The sequence below is a fragment of the Ceratotherium simum genome, chromosome 16 (assembly GCF_057802395.1).
Source record: "Ceratotherium simum simum isolate JZ-2026a chromosome 16, ASM5780239v1, whole genome shotgun sequence".
Taxonomy (NCBI): Eukaryota; Metazoa; Chordata; class Mammalia; order Perissodactyla; family Rhinocerotidae; genus Ceratotherium; species Ceratotherium simum.
In genome coordinates, this window is record NC_141915.1 from 45,902,585 (window position 1) to 45,919,455 (window position 16,871).

Here is a 16,871-nt window from a genome sequence, read left to right on the forward strand (position 1 = left end):
TATGAAATGAGATAAATAATTTAAAAGAGCACCTTTTCCCTTAGACAGTGCTTGTTGAACTTTTAGGGCATTTGCATAGCAACTCTCTGTCCTCATCAACCCTGTGAGGCTTACAGGACTAATCCTGTCTCCCCATTTTACAGCCTGGAACACAGAGGTCAAACCTCTTGCACAGAATTAGACAGCAAGTCAGTGGCAGGGCCAGCTCTAGAAACCAAGTTTTATGAAGGGTTTGGGAGATTTGGGGGAGGGGGATAAGACTGTCCCTCACCCTGTGTCCCTAGGAGGGTCGCTGGAATGACAGTCCCTGTAACCAGTCTTTGCCATCCATCTGCAAGAAGGCAGGCCAGCTGAGCCAGGGGGCCACCGAGGAGGACCATGGCTGCCGGAAGGTGAGGGTGCTTCTGGAGCTGGGTGCTGGATGGGGCAGCCAGAGGGGCTCCCAGGGGAAGGAGGGGGTGGATGGAATCCTGCAGCCTCCCGTGGCGTCCTCCCTTCCTTGGCACACCCTTTCCTCCCGCTCTCCAAACTGCTCCGTTCCAGAAGGAGTGATGTTAGATGAGGTGGGGTGGGGGGCTGTTGGGAGGAAGTAGAGCTCCCCATGCTCAGCCCTGAGCCCCTTCTCCATGGGGAAGCCACTTCCCAGAGGCAGCAGAGAACAGGCGATGGGTGTGGGCGGGCCCCCAAGTCTGGCCCAGTTATCACCTGAGTGGAGGCTGCTGGGTGAGCCCGTGTCCTCTGCACCCCCAGGCCTGCTTTGCTACCTCTCTCTGCTGGCCCACACCACAACATCTGATGTAGTGTGTGCTTGTCCATCTGGAGGAATGAGGCCAGTCTGGTGTCTCCCTCCTTTGTGTTCCCAGCCCCAGGGGCTTCCAGAAGATGTTCAGGGAGGGAGGGGATTAGAATAGAATGGGGGGATAGGTGAGCGGGGGAGTGAGTGTATGAATGAAGGTGAGAGTGGGTGATTGACCCGTTTCCCTCCTCCAGCCCCCCAACCCCGGCCCCCAGCCGAGCAGGGGTGTAAGTGGTGTAGACAGATATGAGGAGGTTGTGTGCCCTCATAAAGGACACTTTGTGGTGTTTTGGCCCCTGATGGCTCCATCTGCCGAGGCCACGCTCCTCCTGCCAGCCCCTTGCTGCCAGTCTGGCTCCTGGCTCTGTTTTCCTTTGGATTAAACCCCTTTACCACACGCTACCCCACCTGCACCCCAAACTCTCCTCCAGGGGAGGAGCAGGAAATGCCAACAGGCTTGACCTCCATTGGGGAGGAGGGAGAGAGAAGACGGGGGCCTGGCTGAAGAGTCTGGGGGCCAGCATGGTCAGACTGGCCCAGGGGCTCTGTCCTGGCTTGGGTGAGGTAGAGGTGGGGTTGGAAATTATTAACTGCCCGGGCACCAGGGCTGGCCTGGAATGTGTGTGGGGGGGTGTTCGGCAGCCACGGTCAACACCCCGGGAGAGCCAGGGGTCTTAATGCAGCCCTGGGCATAGGGGGACCCCTCCCTCACATACACACACAAAGACACAGACACATATGCACACACATATACACACATACACAGACATACACGTACATAGACATGCACACACATACACACAGACACACATACACAACCCTGCTTCTCTTCTTCTCTGACTCCTGCCCATGGGGCTGTGTCTCTTTCTTCCAACCTCAAGCCCACCCTCAAGCTTCCCACCTCAAGGCCTCCTGGAGGCGAAGGCCCTGGCAGGCTTCTGTGTCATCTTAGGAGGAGCTGTCGCGAGGACAGGCACAGCCTCTGTGGTGTGGGTTCAAGTCCAGGCTCCACCTTGTACTGTCTCTGTGTACAAGGTCAAGTCACTTAATTTCTCTGAGCTTCCGTTCCTGATCTGCAGGGCAGGAGCAGAGAGCCCTCAGGATGGCCCAAGGGGAGAGGGGTCTGTGGGGTGAAGCCTCACCGGGCCTCCTGGAGCAGTGCTCTCTCATCTGCAGCTTTGCTGACAGTGCATCCGTGTCGTCGTCCTCCCCTGCCCCGCAACCACAGCTGCATGCTCCCCTTACCCCAGCTTTTCCTGGCCCCTCGAAGGTTACTCAGGCCCCTCCACATCCTGGCAGCTCTCCCAGCTTATCAGCTCTGGTTTCCCAGCCAGCTGGCAATTTTCCTGCTGCGTCTCTTGGTTTAAATGCCCAAGAGAGGAGTCCGATGGGCCACATCTTTCTGCGCCAGGCCACGTGCCAGGTCACTGGCTGCCTTTGGATTGGCCACCTTTGGGCCATGCTTCCGCCCCTGGTCTGGCAGTTGTGTGTAGTGGTGGGAGGAGCAGTGTGGAGTGACCAGGTGCAGAGCACAGCGCAGGAACAGCCATCTCTGGTGTCAAACCAGTCTCCTCTGTCCTGTGCCCAAGCCTGTGGCACATTCAGTGATGCCACTGATGGCATCCCCCCGCCCCAGGACTTAGGGGTGAGGGAGGAGAGCCTTTCCCACAGATGCTCCTCTTCTGTGCACTCTCTTGAGCCAGGGTTGGACGTGGCACAGCCCATCCTGCTACTGGCTGGGTGAGGACCAAGTGACCTACAGTGAGGCCCGGCGCCTGTGCACCGACCACGGCTCTCAGCTGGTCACCATCACCAACAGGTACAGGAGGGGGCAGGTGCCGGGACCAGTGCTCGCCCATGTCCTGGCCTAATGTGGCCCCTCCACCAAACAGGGTAGCATTCTGCCATCAAGTGCAGAGGGACCTGGAGTTCTTTGAGCCTCACCTGCTTCGGGGCCATTTTCTAATATCGTCACAAGAATGAATTGTTTATTTTTATTTTATTTTATTTTAATTTTTTTTTTTAAAGATTTTATTTATTTATTTTTTCCCCCCAAAGCCCCAGTAGATAGTTGTATGTCGTAGCTGCACATCCTTCCAGTTGCCGTATGTGGGACTCGGCCTCAGGATGGACGGAGAAGTGGTGCCTCGGTGCGCGCCCGGGATCCGAACCCGGGCCACCAGCATCGGAGCGCGAGCACTTAACCACCAAGCCACGGGGCCGGCCCCTGAATTGTTTATTAAGTGACCCCAGAGTGGGGCAGGGGCAGGTATAGGTGTGGGCTGCGTGCCCAGGAGAGACGGGCCTTGGCTCTGTCTCATTTCCTCTACTTTCTTCTCAGCAAGGCATGGAAGCACAGACAGTAGAAGGGGCAGCTGGGTTGTCACCTGCAGGGCCCCCAGGGGTCCCCACTTCCCTGAGCAAGTTACTGGTCCCGCACATCTCCTGGGGCAAGGCTTCCCTGCCTAGACCAGCCTCTCTCCCATAGGTTCGAGCAGGCCTTTGTCAGCAGCCTCATCTACAACTGGGATGGCGAGTACTTCTGGACCGCCCTGCAGGACCTCAACAGCACCGGCTCCTTCCGCTGGCTCAGTGGGGATGAGGTCATGTACACCCACTGGAACCGGGACCAGCCTGGTGAGCCCCTCCTCCACGGACTGTGTCAGCCCCCTTCTTTGACTTTCTTTGGTGAAGCCGGGAGGTGGTGGTGGACCCGTCCTGCCACAACCGAGACCCAGAGCTTCACAGTAATTGATTGTTCATATCGTGTGGTGAAATGGTTAGGAGCACAGGCTCTGGAGCAAACTACCTGGCTCAGATCCTGACTCTGCTGTTTATTAGCTGCGCATCTTTGAGCCTCAGTTTGCTCATCTGTCGAATGGGGATAATGGTACTTTCCTTACAGAGTTCATGTGAGGCTTAGATGAGTTAAAATATGTAAAGGTCTCTGAGTAGTGAGTGCAAGACAAGTGCTTGCTGTTATGATTATTACCATTTCACATTATCTTTTTAACCCTTTCAGTCACTTAATGAGGTAGATGATGAGACAGGCCCAGAGAGGTTAAGCAGCTTGCCTAAGATCTCACAGGAGTAAACACAGAGCTAGGACTCGGTCTCCATTCCCTTCTTTCCACCTGGGCCCCGACCCCACAGAGCGTGTCTCTGCAGAGATGGCCAAGCTGGTTCCCAGTATGAGGTCTGGGCTGGTGCCGCGAGGTGATGTGGGGGAAGGTCAGACCGTGAGCCCTCCATCTCCCTTCTCCCTCCTTCAGGGTACAGCCGTGGGGGCTGCGTGGCCCTGGCCACGGGCAGCGCCATGGGGCTGTGGGAGGTGAAGAACTGCACCGCGTTCCGGGCTCGCTACATCTGCCGGCAGAGCCTGGGCACGCCAGTGACGCCTGAACTGCCGGGGCCAGACCCCACGCCCAGCCTCACCGGCTCCTGTCCCCAGGGCTGGGCCTCAGACCCCAAACTCCGGCACTGCTATAAGGTGGGCAGCCTGTTGGCATGGAGGGAGGGAGAGAGACAGGAGCAAAGAGGCAGCTCACCTGGAGGTGTGGTCCCAGTGGGACCCAGCCGCTGTTCACACAGTGGGCCCCCGGGAGACTTCCCTACAGTGGCCTGCAGACAGAGAGAATTCCTCATGAAACTCTTGTCAGTGGACTCTGAGGCCTTGTGCATAGTAGGTGCTCAGTAAACATTTGAGGAATTGAAGAAACCAGAGAGATCATCTGTTCAGAGGTTCCCAAACGTTGGGGCCAGGCTGGCTGCTCTTCAGAATTGCCTGGGGAGCTTGATAAAAATAAAATCTTCAGTCTGTCACTATGGAGATTGGGATTCAGAAGGATGGGGTGGGCCTGGTAATCTGTATTTTTAAACCCTGCTGGGTTTGGGAGCCACTGATGTAGTCCAGGGTCTTTTATTACATGGAGAAACTGAAGTCGGGGTCGGAGGGGAGGGAAGGGACTTGGCCACAGCAAATTGTGGCTATGCTGGGATAAGAGCCAGACCTCACACTGGTTAGGGGGACCGGGCAGGGGGCATTCTCTAGGAACTGAGTGCCGGCTCCCCTCCCCTGGGGCTCATTCTCTGACAAGGAGGATTGTCTTAGCTAGTCGGGACCCCTTGTCCAGTGAGACCCCAGCACCCCTCCCCACTGCTGTCACAGGAGGGCACATGTCCCTTAGGAAGGTGGGCGGGTGGGGATAGCTTAGATAACTGGACTCTGCTCCTGCAGGTGTTTGGCTCGGAGCGGCTGCAGGACAAGAAGAGTTGGGTCCAGGCCCAGGGGGCCTGCCAGGAGTTGGGGGCCCAGCTCCTGAGCCTGGCCAGCTATGAGGAGGAGCACTTTGTGGCCAACATGCTTAACAAGATCTTCGGGTACTGAGCCTGGGACCATGGCCTGCGTGCACGTGTGTGGGGCTCTTGGTTTTGCTGGGCACAGGGCAGGGTGAAGGTGACCCCAGTGAGGGCTGTCTGAGGGCTTGGAATGACCTCGTATCTGCCACTAGTGCCAGGACCACCTCTCCTCCCCTGGAGGTGGAGACCCTGTGTTGCTCACCAGCGTCACAGAGGCAGCAACATCCCCTCAGACTCACAGACTTGTATGCAAGTAACTGCCGTTCCCGTCCCTCCTTCTTCATGGCAAAATCTTCTGCAAGCTGATCCAAGTTGAATGTTTTCCCCCATACCTTACACATCCCATAATAATCCACGCTCCTCAGTAAACAGCTTTTCCCGAGAGATGGGAGGAGAAAGCCTAAAAATGTGAGCATTTGCCCATGGGGTCCCTCCAAGACCCCATCTCTGTCCTGTGGGCTCCCAGCCTCCTCTGACACACAGCACCTATAACCCCTTAGCATTGGGAAAAATCCAAATGGATCGAGGCTTCCTGAGATCTTAATTCCAGGGATATCTCCTCCCAGCAAACATTAGGATTACATTATTTGAAGAGTAATTATAATAGCTAACATTGATCGCTTCTCACCATGTACCAGGTACTACACTAAATGTTTAATCCTCATTCAATCCTCTCATCAACCCTACAAAGTAGACATTATCATGGACCCTTGTGGGTTGGTAGAAAGGCTGGGTTGTTTGCCCAGGGTCACAGAGCTGGTCCATGGGTGAACCAGGACTGGAATCCAGGTGTATCTGATTCCACAGCCCAGGTCTATGCTCCATCCCCATCGACTTCCTAAACGCCTTCAAGTGAAAGCCTGCAGTCTCGCTGTCAGGGCAAACCCGTCCCAAAGGGTAGCAAGGGAAGGGAGCCAAGCCACCCACCACACCTGGAGCTGGGCGCATAGTCCAGGTCTCCCCAGTTCTTTCTGGGGAGGGAACTTCTTAAAGGTGGCCCAATAGCGTACTGCCCCATGAGCATGAAGCCCAGGAGAGGCCCCAGGTCCTCGGGACCGCCCAGGTCACAGCTGCAAGGGGCTCCTGCTCATCTCATCCGCCGTCTCTTCTGTCCCCACCCCCGGCTTGTGCTGAAGTGAGTCAGAGCCTGAGAGCCACGAGCAGCACTGGTTCTGGATCGGCCTGAACCGTCGAGACCCTGGAGGGAGGCAGAGCTGGCGGTGGAGCGACGGCCTGGGGGTGAGGGGGCCTGGAGTAGGCGGGACGGCCGGCGGGCGGGGCCTAAGTGGGCGGGGCTTGGCTGTAGGCGGGGTTTCAGGGTGGGACCGGCCGGGAGGTGGGCGAGGGTTAGCAGAGCTACGGTCTCTGGCTGGAGCTGGCAGGCAAACTAAGGGGGACCGGGGCGTCCAGCCCAGGTTGGGGGGTCCCAGCTCAGGCCGGGCCTCTTGTTGGTCTGGTCTGCGAATGGGAGCAGCCTGCGCCTCGTGCCCGAGAACTCTCCTACCCCGACCTATTTAGTTCTCTTACCACAATTTCGACCGGAGCCGGCACGACGACGACGACATCCGGGGCTGCGCAGTGCTCGACCTGGCCTCTCTGCAGTGGGTGGCCATGCAGTGCGATACGCAGCTGGACTGGATCTGCAAGATCCCTAGAGGTTGGGTGGGGTGGCCCTGGGGGACGGGGCATGGGGCGAAGGGCGGCGGGGCCGGGGATCCAGGGGAGGGTCTCCTTTCGCCGCAGTGCCTCTGTCCTTCTTGTCCCCATAGGTGCGGACGTGCGGGAGCCCGACGTCAGCCCGCAAGGTGAGGCCCGCTGCCCACCCTGCTCCCCATGGCGGCGCGAGAGGGGAAAGGGCATCCCCTCGGGGCTTAGGAGTCTGAGCCGAGAAAAAGGGAACTAGGGGCTTGGAGCCCTGTCGGCCTCCGTCTCGAAGGAGGGGCAAGCTTGGGCTTGGAGCCTGGAGCGGTGCCTGCCCGGGGTCCTGTGGGCCACAGGCCCGCCTGCCCTGGACCCCAGCCTGGCCGCCATTCCCATGCCCGCGCTGCCCCCGCAGGCCGGCGGGAATGGCTGCGTTTCCAGGATGCGGAGTACAAGTTCTTCGAGCACCACTCCGCGTGGGCGCAGGCGCAGCGCATCTGCACGTGGTTCCAGGCCGAGCTGGCCTCCGTACACAGCCAGGCGGAGCTGGACTTCCTGGGGCACAACCTGCAGAAGGTGGGCACTAGAACGAGCCGGGGGCTGCGGGTAGGGGATGGGCGGGCCCAGGAGCAGAGGAAAGGCCCTGCCAACCCTCACCTGCCCACCTGCTTCCCCAGTTCTCCAGGGGGCAGGAGCAGCACTGGTGGATCGGCTTACACACCGCAGAGAGTGACGGGCGCTTCAGGTAGGCGCTCTCCTGGGGCAGCAGGTGTGGGAGGGGGCACATGCCTGGATGGCCAGCCTAGACCCCAGACAGGAGCTGGGGAGGGGCGCACCCTCACATTCAAACTGGATTTGAATCCAGTTCTGCTCCTCTTTGGCTGTGTGGCCTTCAGTAAATGACTTAACCTTTTTGGGCCTTGGATTTCTCATCTGAAAATGAGAATAATGAGGCCTGCCTGGTAGGATTGCTCTGAGGATTAAAAATAAGATACGTAAAGTCGTTAGCAAAGCATCCAGCACATTATTGGGCACTAAATAATTGTAGCTCACATTATGCTGGGGTCACTCATAAATGAGTCCCCCTCAAGACATGGGCAAGAACATATGATGTCCAGAGGGGCCTCTGTATTCAGTGCCCACCTACCATGCATGAGGGCGCCTGAGGCAGGCAGGACCAGGAGGACACGAGTATCTGAGCACACTGTTGCCCTTGGATCCCAGCTCTGGGATTCTTAGACTTCTTCTCTAGTTAGAGAAGTGAATGCTCAGGGAGGGCTGGGCCTTACCTGGAGGCATCGTCCTGGGGTCCCCAGCCACACTGAGCTCGGTACCCCCACTCTTCAGCCTGCAGCCACTGAGCCCCTGGACTTGGGCCCTTCCCTGCCCCCTGTCCCGAGGCCTTCATTGCTGCAAACGGGGAGATTGGGCCCAAGGCCAATGCTGGAGTCACGCCTGCTTGGTGCCATTGCAGGTGGACAGATGGTTCCATTATAAACTTCATCTCCTGGGCACCCGGCAAACCTCGGCCCATCGGCAAGGATAAGAAGTGCGTGTACATGACGGCCAGTCGAGGTGAGGGCCAGATGGGGCCAGAGAGAGGGCCAGGAGAGCCTGGGCAGGGCCCATCAGTCTCCTCTCATTCTCTTTGTTCCCACAACCCAAGAAGGGCTGGACCCAGAGAGGGGAGGGTCTATCTCCATGGTCCTCCATGCAGTCACAGAGGACTTGAGTTCAGAGCTGGATACAGAGGCCTGAGCCCAGCCCAGCCCAGCCACCTCTCAGAGCATGAGGCGAGGGTGCTGCCAGCCCTGCCCTGCACTGGGGGTGACTCCACTCCCCTCCCCTTTCTGCAGAGGACTGGGGAGACCAGAGGTGCCTGACAGGCTTGCCCTACATCTGCAAGCGCAGCAACAGCACCAGAAAGATGCAGCCCCCAGACCTGCCGCCCACGGCCCTGGGGGGCTGCCCCTCTGGCTGGAACCAGTTCCTCAACAAGGTAGGAGGTGGGGAGGGGTCACCCATGGGAGTCGGGGGAGAGGATGTGAACTTGGAAAGGCCGAGCCTCAGGAGTCCTGGCTCTTTGGCAACGTCAAAGTCATGGCCTCTTGCCTGTACCCACCAACCTCTCTCCTACTTGGCCCCAGGGCCAGGGCTAGACTCCTTGGAAAATAACTCAGTGCAGTAACATCTTCTAATCCACTGGGAAGTGAGGTGGTCCACATGGTTAGGTGAGCATTCTAGATCAGTGGTCACCAAACATTTTGGTAATGAACTCCTATTAGTAAAACAAAATGTTGAAGGTACAAAGTATGTGTGTCTACGTCATTATGTGTGTAAATAAAATATATATATATTTGCTTCCATACTAATATTATATATAGTAAAATATGCACGAGAACAAAACACTATAAACTATAAGCTAAAGGTTTAAAAATAGTATTTTTAAGTTAAAAAAAATTTTTTATTAGTAGTATGAAACAAAATTTTGTGCTCACTCAAAAATTAACTATAATTATTAATACTTAATTTTAATAAGAGCAAAGTAATTGCATATACTTCTTCATTTTTAAAAATCTTGGTCTGACACTTTGTGATTCATGACTTCACGGGTCTTGTTTGAAGCTCAAATTATTTTAAAACATGAATTTAATGGTTGTTGTAGATTAAAAAGTTGTCTCACGAAGACAAATAGATTGAAGTGAAAAAAGTTCATCCATCATTGGCTGGGCTTTCTAAGTCATTCTCTCCATTGTTCAGTCATTCTACCAATTAAGCAAAGGTTTTTGTCAAAAAATTGCTTAGTAAATTTCTGCATTTTAAACTAATCTGCCTCATAAATTAATCATAAGACTTGATCAAGAGGGTTTGAAAAAAAAAGTCTTGGGCAGATTTTTGAAAACACCGTTAGAAAATTCTCTTCCCCAGTGTTTTGAGTGTGCAGATAGGAAAGTCTGGGCCAATGAAATTAATCAGAATGGATATGCTTCTAAACGTGTTTTCAAAACATTCCCTCTAGACTGTGAGTTTCTTTCCAAAAGTGGTTACTTTCACACTGGTGGGCTGATTTATCAGACGTGTTAGACCACCTAGTGGCTGAAAAGAGCTTATCCCAGGAAGAGAAGGGCACCGCTTCCTCAGTTGTGCTGGCATCAGTAGTACGAGTCTCAGTCCGTGGTTTTTTTGCAGGACATTGTAAGACCACTTAGCCCCATTGTGAGGATTAGGTTAGTTAACACTAGACAATATAACCCATAAATCTTTGTCGTGCATTGGAGTGCAGCCAGCCTCTTACTGTCAGAGTTCTTACTCTCTTCACAATATTCAAGTGAATATTATACTTTTCCTATCTTAAAAGAAAAAAAAAGGCATGTGTATTGTTAAACCTTTGGAAAAAACAGAAGAAAGAAAATAAAACCCATACTCTCCAGAGATAATCACTATCAATATTTGTTACTCCATTTCCTGCCTTTTTCCACATAATTGAGATCATGCTCAATAACGTAATTTTGTATTCAGCTTTTTTTTCTCAGTATTGTATTTTGAGCATCATTAAACTTTTCCAAAAACTTATTCTCATGGCTTCTTCCACCTAATATAAAAGAGAATATATTTTATATATGTAATTGGTCTCTTTCTTAATTCGTCAGCATCATTGTAATGATACCAGTTACTCTTCTGTCGAAAGCCTTGGAAGCATGCAAGGCTGTTTGCCCCTTCACCCCCTGGCCCCAGACATCTTGCTTTACTAGTTCTTTGTGCTCCCCTGCAGCCCCATGGTGTTTGGATGTAGGTAAAGCATGTAGGAGTCTGCCTCTCTCACTAGCTTTAAGCTCCTAGAGGGCAGGGCCACTGGCACCTGACATACCGCTTAACACACTTGCACATGGTAGGGAGGCCCCGAGTGTTCACTGGATGGAACCAAATACTTCCTCCCTTTAACTGCTACTTCTTGGTGGTACTGATGTGACCTTGCGCTTCAAATGTTATGACTAATTTTACTTGTTATTTAAAGGAGCCCTCAGAGTGGCTCTGGACTACATCTGTGAAATCAGATGCATCGGCTTTGTGACAGATCTCCAAAAAATTCTTGCATTAGTTTTGGGTTAACAATTTTCTACCTGAAATCTGACATTTGTATCACTAGGCTGGCACTAGATCTAATCATTTGTAGTAAGAGTTTTCAAGTTTTGGGTTAACAATTTTCTACCTGAAATCTGACATTTGCATCAGTAGGCTGGCACTAGATCTAATCATTTGTAGTAAGAGTTTTCACTTGTTAAGCACCTACTCTGTGGCATGCACTATTCTTTTTAATCCTAAAAATAACCCCCAAAGACAGTTTTATTCCCATTTTACAGAAAAGTTGAGGGCAGAAAGGTTAAGTCAGATCCAGAATCTGAGCGGCACCTCCCCCACCCCTCTTTGTGACTCCAAAGCTTCCTTACCTTCTTTCTCCCCCATCACACTTTCTGAACAGAAAATTACTGGAAATCATTCATTTTCTCTTTTTTTTTCCTTCCTTTTTTCTCCCCAAAGCCCCAGTGGATAGTTGTATGTCATAGTTGCACATCCTTCTAGTTGCTGTATGTGGGAAGCGGCCTCAGCATGGCCCGACAAGCAGTGCGTCAGTGCGCGCCTGGGATCCGAACCCTGGGCCGCCAGTAGCGGAGTGTGCGTACTTAACCACTAAGCCATGGGGCCGGCCCCCATTCATTTAATAAATAAATAGCCTTCACTTGATAAAAGATTTCCCATACAGGGTTGGTTCCTTTAACCTTAGGAGGTGATAAAGGTGGGAAAAGAGAACCGTAAAATTACAGAGTTAGAAGCTGCTGCCTAACCAAGATTATTCAAACATAATGATAAAAGGATTCTAGAGATGAACAGTAAGTTCATAGGGCAAAAGAACAGATTTCAGATAACACCTAGGAAGGTGTTTAGCTGAAATCGAGACAGATCTCGTCCCCATGCATGGTCCAGGCGCTGTTGTCATGGGTAGTAGAGCCTTTGGTGGCCCAAAGACATCCTTCCACATAAAAATTCCCCAGAGTGTGAGCAAGCGTCTGTGAACCTGCCGTGTCAGGTGGAGAGGGTGCTAGAGCCTTGCTCAAGAAGACCCAGATGTCCTGGTTCTGATATTTTTCTCTCACAGCCCCCAAAGCCTCCCCCTGAGGGTACGCAGCAGTCTCTGGGTCTGTGGGACAGGGAGGTAGAGCTGGACATCACGCCTCCCCCTCCGCCCCACAGTGTTTCCGAATCCAGGGCCAGGACCCCCAGGACCGGGTGAAGTGGTCAGAGGCACAGTTCTCCTGTGAACAGCAAGAGGCCCAACTGGTCACCATTGCAAACCCCTTAGAGCAAGGTAGGGCCATGGGGAGGCCCCAGTATCCTCTGACACAGTCTCTCAAATGGTTAGAGCAGAGCGAGCAGGGGTCTGCCCTGTCACTCATAACTTTCTCTTCTGGGGGACTCTAGCATTCATCACAGCCAGCCTGCCCAATGTGACCTTTGACCTTTGGATTGGCCTCCATGCCTCGCAGAGGGACTTCCAGTGGGTGGAGCAGGAGCCTCTGCTGTACACCAACTGGGCACCTGGGGAGCCCTCTGGCCCTAGCCCGGCTCCCAGCGGCAACATACCGGTGAGAAAGCCCCTCCCCACTCTCTCCTCTGCCCCCCCAGCTGCCCTGGCCTGCAGCACTGGCCTTCACTCCTCTTCCAGCCTCTTGGCTCATAGTGCAGGCTTTTGGGGGCAGTGGCACGAGGTGGGGGCAGCTGCTGGGACTCCCCTGAGCAGCTCCTTCTCCCCAGACCAGCTGTGCGGTGGTCCTGCACAGCCCCTCAGCTCACTTCACTGGCCGCTGGGACGATCGGAGCTGCACGGAGGAGACACATGGCTTCATCTGCCAGAAGGGCACAGGTACGTGTCACCAGTGAACCTGGGAACGCTAGCACTGGGCTCCATGCTGTGGGCCATGCCAGGAGGAATGAAACATGGTCCCTGGCCTCAGGGGACCCCTGGGGCCACCTCCAGAGCCTAGTATCTGCTTGGGAAGCAGATGGGCAGAAAGGTGAGGCGCCAATCAGAGAGAAAGGCACTGAGTACTGAGGGGTCTCAGGAGGAAGGTTTGTGGGTATGGAGGGCTGACCGGGAGAGCTAGACACTGGGCATGTGGAGTGTCAGGGAACCTGCACCTCCATGCATGTGTCTCTCTGCCCTGGGTTCCTGGGGTAGGAGGAGGTCAAGACTCTAGCTTGCTCATCCATTTAGTAGCAAGAATGTATTATTAATAACAGTGGCTGACACTTACTGAGTATTAGTCTGTGCCAAGCACTGTGCCCAGAGGAGACCTGGTCTCTGCCTGATGTCTGGCGCTCCCCCGGCCTCACGCCTGGGAATGAGGTGAGGGAGGCAGAGCCCAGCCTGAGCCCTGCCCCCTTCCCCGTAGACCCCTCACTGAGCCCATCCCCAGCAGCGTTGCCCCCTGCCCCGGGCACTGAGCTCTCCTACCTCAACGGCACCTTCCGGCTGCTGCAGAAGCCGCTGCGCTGGCACGACGCCCTCCTGCTGTGTGAGAGCCGCAATGCCAGCCTGGCCCACGTGCCTGACCCCTACACCCAGGCCTTCCTCACGCAGGCCGCCCGAGGGCTGCGCACGCCACTCTGGATCGGGCTGGCCAGTGAGGAGGTGGGCTCCCAACACTCGTCCTGGCCCTGGGGCTGGGCCTACTCCCCTGATTTCCCTCCCTGTCTCCTCCTAACCCCCTGCCTTACCCGCAGCCCCTTCCCACCCCTCAGCTGGTCCCCTTCCTTCCACCCTGATGGCCTCCTGGTGCCCAGGGCTCCCGGCGGTACTCCTGGGTCTCAGAGGAGCCACTGAGCTACATGAGCTGGCAGGATGGGGAGCCTCAGCAGGCAGGGGGCTGCGCCTACGTGGATGTGGATGGGACCTGGCGCACCACCAGCTGCGACACCAAATTGCAGGGGGCTGTGTGTGGAGGTAACAGTGGTGAGTGCCCACCTGCCTGGGCCAAAGGGTGGGCAAGGTATAGGCCGTCCTGGGGAGGACTCTGGGCCACTTCCTCAATCCTGCATCCTCACAGGGCCCCCTCCTCCCAGAAGAATAAGTTACCATGGCAGCTGTCCCCAGGGCCTGGCCGATTCAGCATGGATTCCCTTCCGGGAGCACTGTTACTCCTTCCACATGGAGCTGCTACTGGGCCATAAGGAGGCGCTGCAGCGCTGCCAGAGAGGTAGGCCAGGGCAGGCTAGAGCCCACACGTGGGCACTTCAGGTGGTGATCCCTCTTGTGGACGCTCATAGACCGCATGAATGTGGTCCCCATGCTACACTCTACCTGTGGGCAGCACTCACATATAAGTGCCCCCTCACATTCCAATACACAAAGACTATATGTGACATTGACAAACGTACACCCCCACCACACACACACAAGCACATACACACAAACGCATGGATGCCACACCATCCTCTGCTCAGGCTGCCAGAGGGGAGGGCTGGGGCCTCTCTGGGGGCCTCTGCTACCCCAGGGAAACCTGTCTGCCGTGACATGGGCCTCCCTTGTGTCCAGCGGGTGGGGCAGTCCTGTCCATTCTGGATGAGATGGAGAACGTGTTCGTCTGGGAGCACCTGCAGAGCTCTGAGGGCCAGAGTCGGGGTGCCTGGCTGGGCATGAACTTCAACCCCAAAGGTGGGTACCCTGTGTGTGGGGTGGGGAGGGTAGGGCCTCAGGCAGTAGGGGAGATGCCCTCCACCAGGGTTTGGTGGGGATGAGGACTTGTGAGAGGGGGGAGTTCATTCTAGAACAGGCCTGCTTTCTCCCGTCTACTTCTGCTCCCCCTTGTCTTCCCTCCGCCACACCCCCTCAGAGACTTCTTTCCCATAGGAGGCACCCTGGTCTGGCAGGACAACACAGCTGTGAACTACTCTAACTGGGGGCCCCCTGGCCTGGGCCCCAGCATGCTGAGCCACAACAGCTGCTACTGGATCCAGAGCAGCAGCGGGCTGTGGCGCCCCGGCGCCTGCACCAACATCACCATGGGCGTTGTCTGCAAGCTCCCTCGAGGTGAGCGAGCCCCTGGCAGGCACACCCGCTCAGCCTCCCTCTGCCCCCACGAAGCTGGTGCTGGGGTGGAGTCAAGGCCGCTTCTCATCCTGCACGTGACACGGAGGATGGGAGAGCATGAGCAGACAGGCCTGGAGCCAATGGGACCCTCCCTTGGGATGAATTGGTCTGTAGGAAGGACTGGCCCTTCCTACCAGTTTCCAAACTAGACAGCAAACCTGTCATTTTGTAGTGGTTAAGGGCACAGACAGGGTTCAAGCCCCAGCCAAACCACTTACCAACTCCATGACCTTGGGCAAGGTGCTTAAACTCTGTGGCCTCAGTTTCCTCATGTAAAATGGGGATAATAACAGTACCTACGGGATTAAATGAGCTAATAAAGTGTCTGGCACTCAGGAAGTGCTCTATATGTGTTTGGTTATGACTGTTGTTATCACTACTGCTGTTATTAACTGGTCCCTCCCTCTTCTCCGCAGCTGAGGAGAGCAGCTTCTCCCCATCAGGTGAGTCGAAGGCAGGGACCTCTCCCCCTTTTCCCTTCATTCCTGGCGGTGGGCGGGCAGGCTGCCCGGCAGTGGTGGTGCTTCTCAGCTGAGTGTCCATCTGGCCGCAGCAGCGCTCCCAGAGAACCCGGCAGCCCTGGTGGTGGTGCTGATGGCGGTGCTGCTGCTTCTGGCCCTCCTGACCGCAGCTCTGATCCTCTACCGGCGGCGACAGAGCGTTGAGCGTGGAGCCTTCGAAGGCGCCCGCTACAGCCGGAGCTCCTCCAGCCCTGGCGAAGCCACTGAGAAGAACATCCTGGTGTCCGACATGGAAATGAATGAGCAGCAGGAGTAGAGCCAAGGGCGTGGGCAGGGCTGGGGAGGAGGAGCTGGGGAGGCTGGGCCCTGGGTCAGCCGGCCCCCCACCAGCTGCCAGTCCAGATGGCCTATGGAGGGGTGCCCTTGGGAGCTACTGTTTGGAGCTGGGGCTGGGCAGGGCCTGGGCTGGTGGGGTCCCTCTCTCCCATGAGGGCTGGGCTGAGACCTGGCTGAGTGCAGCATGGTGTGTTTCCCTTTTTGGGGGCCAAGGTCTTGTCACCTGGGCCTGTGCCCCCATGGTAACCAGAGGCAGGATGGGAGCCCCCTTCTGCCTCTCTCTCCTCAGGACCCCCTGCCCAGGCCTGCTGACCCATGCCCCGGGACCCCCTTCTCATTGCAGAGCCTGAGGAGTCTCCCCTGAGCCCTCAGCCAGCCTCCATCACTTCTCTCCTTCCCAGTCGACAGCCTCAGCTCTGAGCCCCTCACCCTGTCCCCTCTCCGCGCTTCTCACCCAGCTCTTCATTCAGAGTCAGGGCCCCGGGATCTGGGGAGCCCTCTTGCTCTTGGGGGGTTAGTTGAGGGGGCTGAGCATCTATCACTCCTGTGCCTGCTGGGGTGGCCATGGGGCGTGGCAGGAGGGGCCTGGGGTGGGCCTGAGAACCAGGGCACCACTGTGGTGTCAGCTGAGCTTCAAGACAGGACTAGGGAGAAACACCCTAACCTCCTGGGGGTGACCAGGCTGGGCTAGGGTGTTCGTCTCCTGCCGGTTGGGGGGGAGGGCTCTGTCCCTAAAGAGTCCCCTGTGGGGACCAAAATAAGTTCCCTAACATTTCCAGCTCCTGGCTCTGGTTTGGAGAGAGCGGAGGGGGTTGCCAGAGTCCTGGGGCCTCCAGAGAAGCGGGAGCCTGGGGACAGCCCCAGGTGCCTGCCCTCTAGTGGGGCCCAGAGGAATGGTGCCCGAGCTCCCGGAGCGGCCCAGTGCAGGGGAGCTGACCCAGTGCCTTTCCGAGAGGCTGGAATCCCAGCCCAGGTGGATGAACGGCCAGTCCTGGTGTCACGGCGCAGGACAATGTGAACACAGACTCGAAGACATGGTCCTTTTTTTGTAGTTCTTAATTTTTTAAATGTGCCAATATTGTTAAAAAACAAGAAAAATGAAAAGCAAACAAATAAAACACTTTTAAGAGGC

The 16,871-nt window shown here is 55.6% G+C and overlaps 1 protein-coding gene across 5 annotated transcripts in view; it reads left to right on the forward strand.

Moving 5' to 3' along the window:
- The window catches only part of MRC2 (mannose receptor C-type 2), a 52,712-nt gene extending 35,841 nt beyond the window's left edge, over positions 1–16,871 (forward strand). Inside the window, exons 9-30 of one of the 5 annotated variants that reach the window (XM_087441359.1) lie at positions 285–392; positions 2,500–2,615; positions 3,285–3,433; positions 4,069–4,286; positions 5,034–5,176; positions 6,292–6,394; positions 6,674–6,812; positions 6,925–6,960; positions 7,212–7,372; positions 7,474–7,541; positions 8,271–8,371; positions 8,653–8,795; positions 12,047–12,161; positions 12,275–12,438; positions 12,608–12,716; positions 13,246–13,484; positions 13,637–13,796; positions 13,900–14,049; positions 14,388–14,507; positions 14,703–14,882; positions 15,359–15,385; positions 15,496–16,871. In XM_087441359.1, the coding sequence (XP_087297485.1) occupies positions 285–392; positions 2,500–2,615; positions 3,285–3,433; positions 4,069–4,286; positions 5,034–5,176; positions 6,292–6,394; positions 6,674–6,812; positions 6,925–6,960; positions 7,212–7,372; positions 7,474–7,541; positions 8,271–8,371; positions 8,653–8,795; positions 12,047–12,161; positions 12,275–12,438; positions 12,608–12,716; positions 13,246–13,484; positions 13,637–13,796; positions 13,900–14,049; positions 14,388–14,507; positions 14,703–14,882; positions 15,359–15,385; positions 15,496–15,719 (2,973 nt within the window). In that variant the 3' untranslated portion in view covers positions 15,720–16,871. Of the gene's footprint in view, positions 1–284; positions 393–2,499; positions 2,616–3,284; positions 3,434–4,068; positions 4,287–5,033; positions 5,177–6,291; positions 6,395–6,673; positions 6,813–6,924; positions 6,961–7,211; positions 7,373–7,473; positions 7,542–8,270; positions 8,372–8,652; positions 8,796–12,046; positions 12,162–12,274; positions 12,439–12,607; positions 12,717–13,245; positions 13,485–13,636; positions 13,806–13,899; positions 14,050–14,387; positions 14,508–14,702; positions 14,883–15,358; positions 15,386–15,495 lie in introns of all 5 variants that reach the window. The other 4 variants (XM_004432625.3, XM_087441361.1, XM_087441360.1 and 1 more) reach the window with 4 other exon arrangements.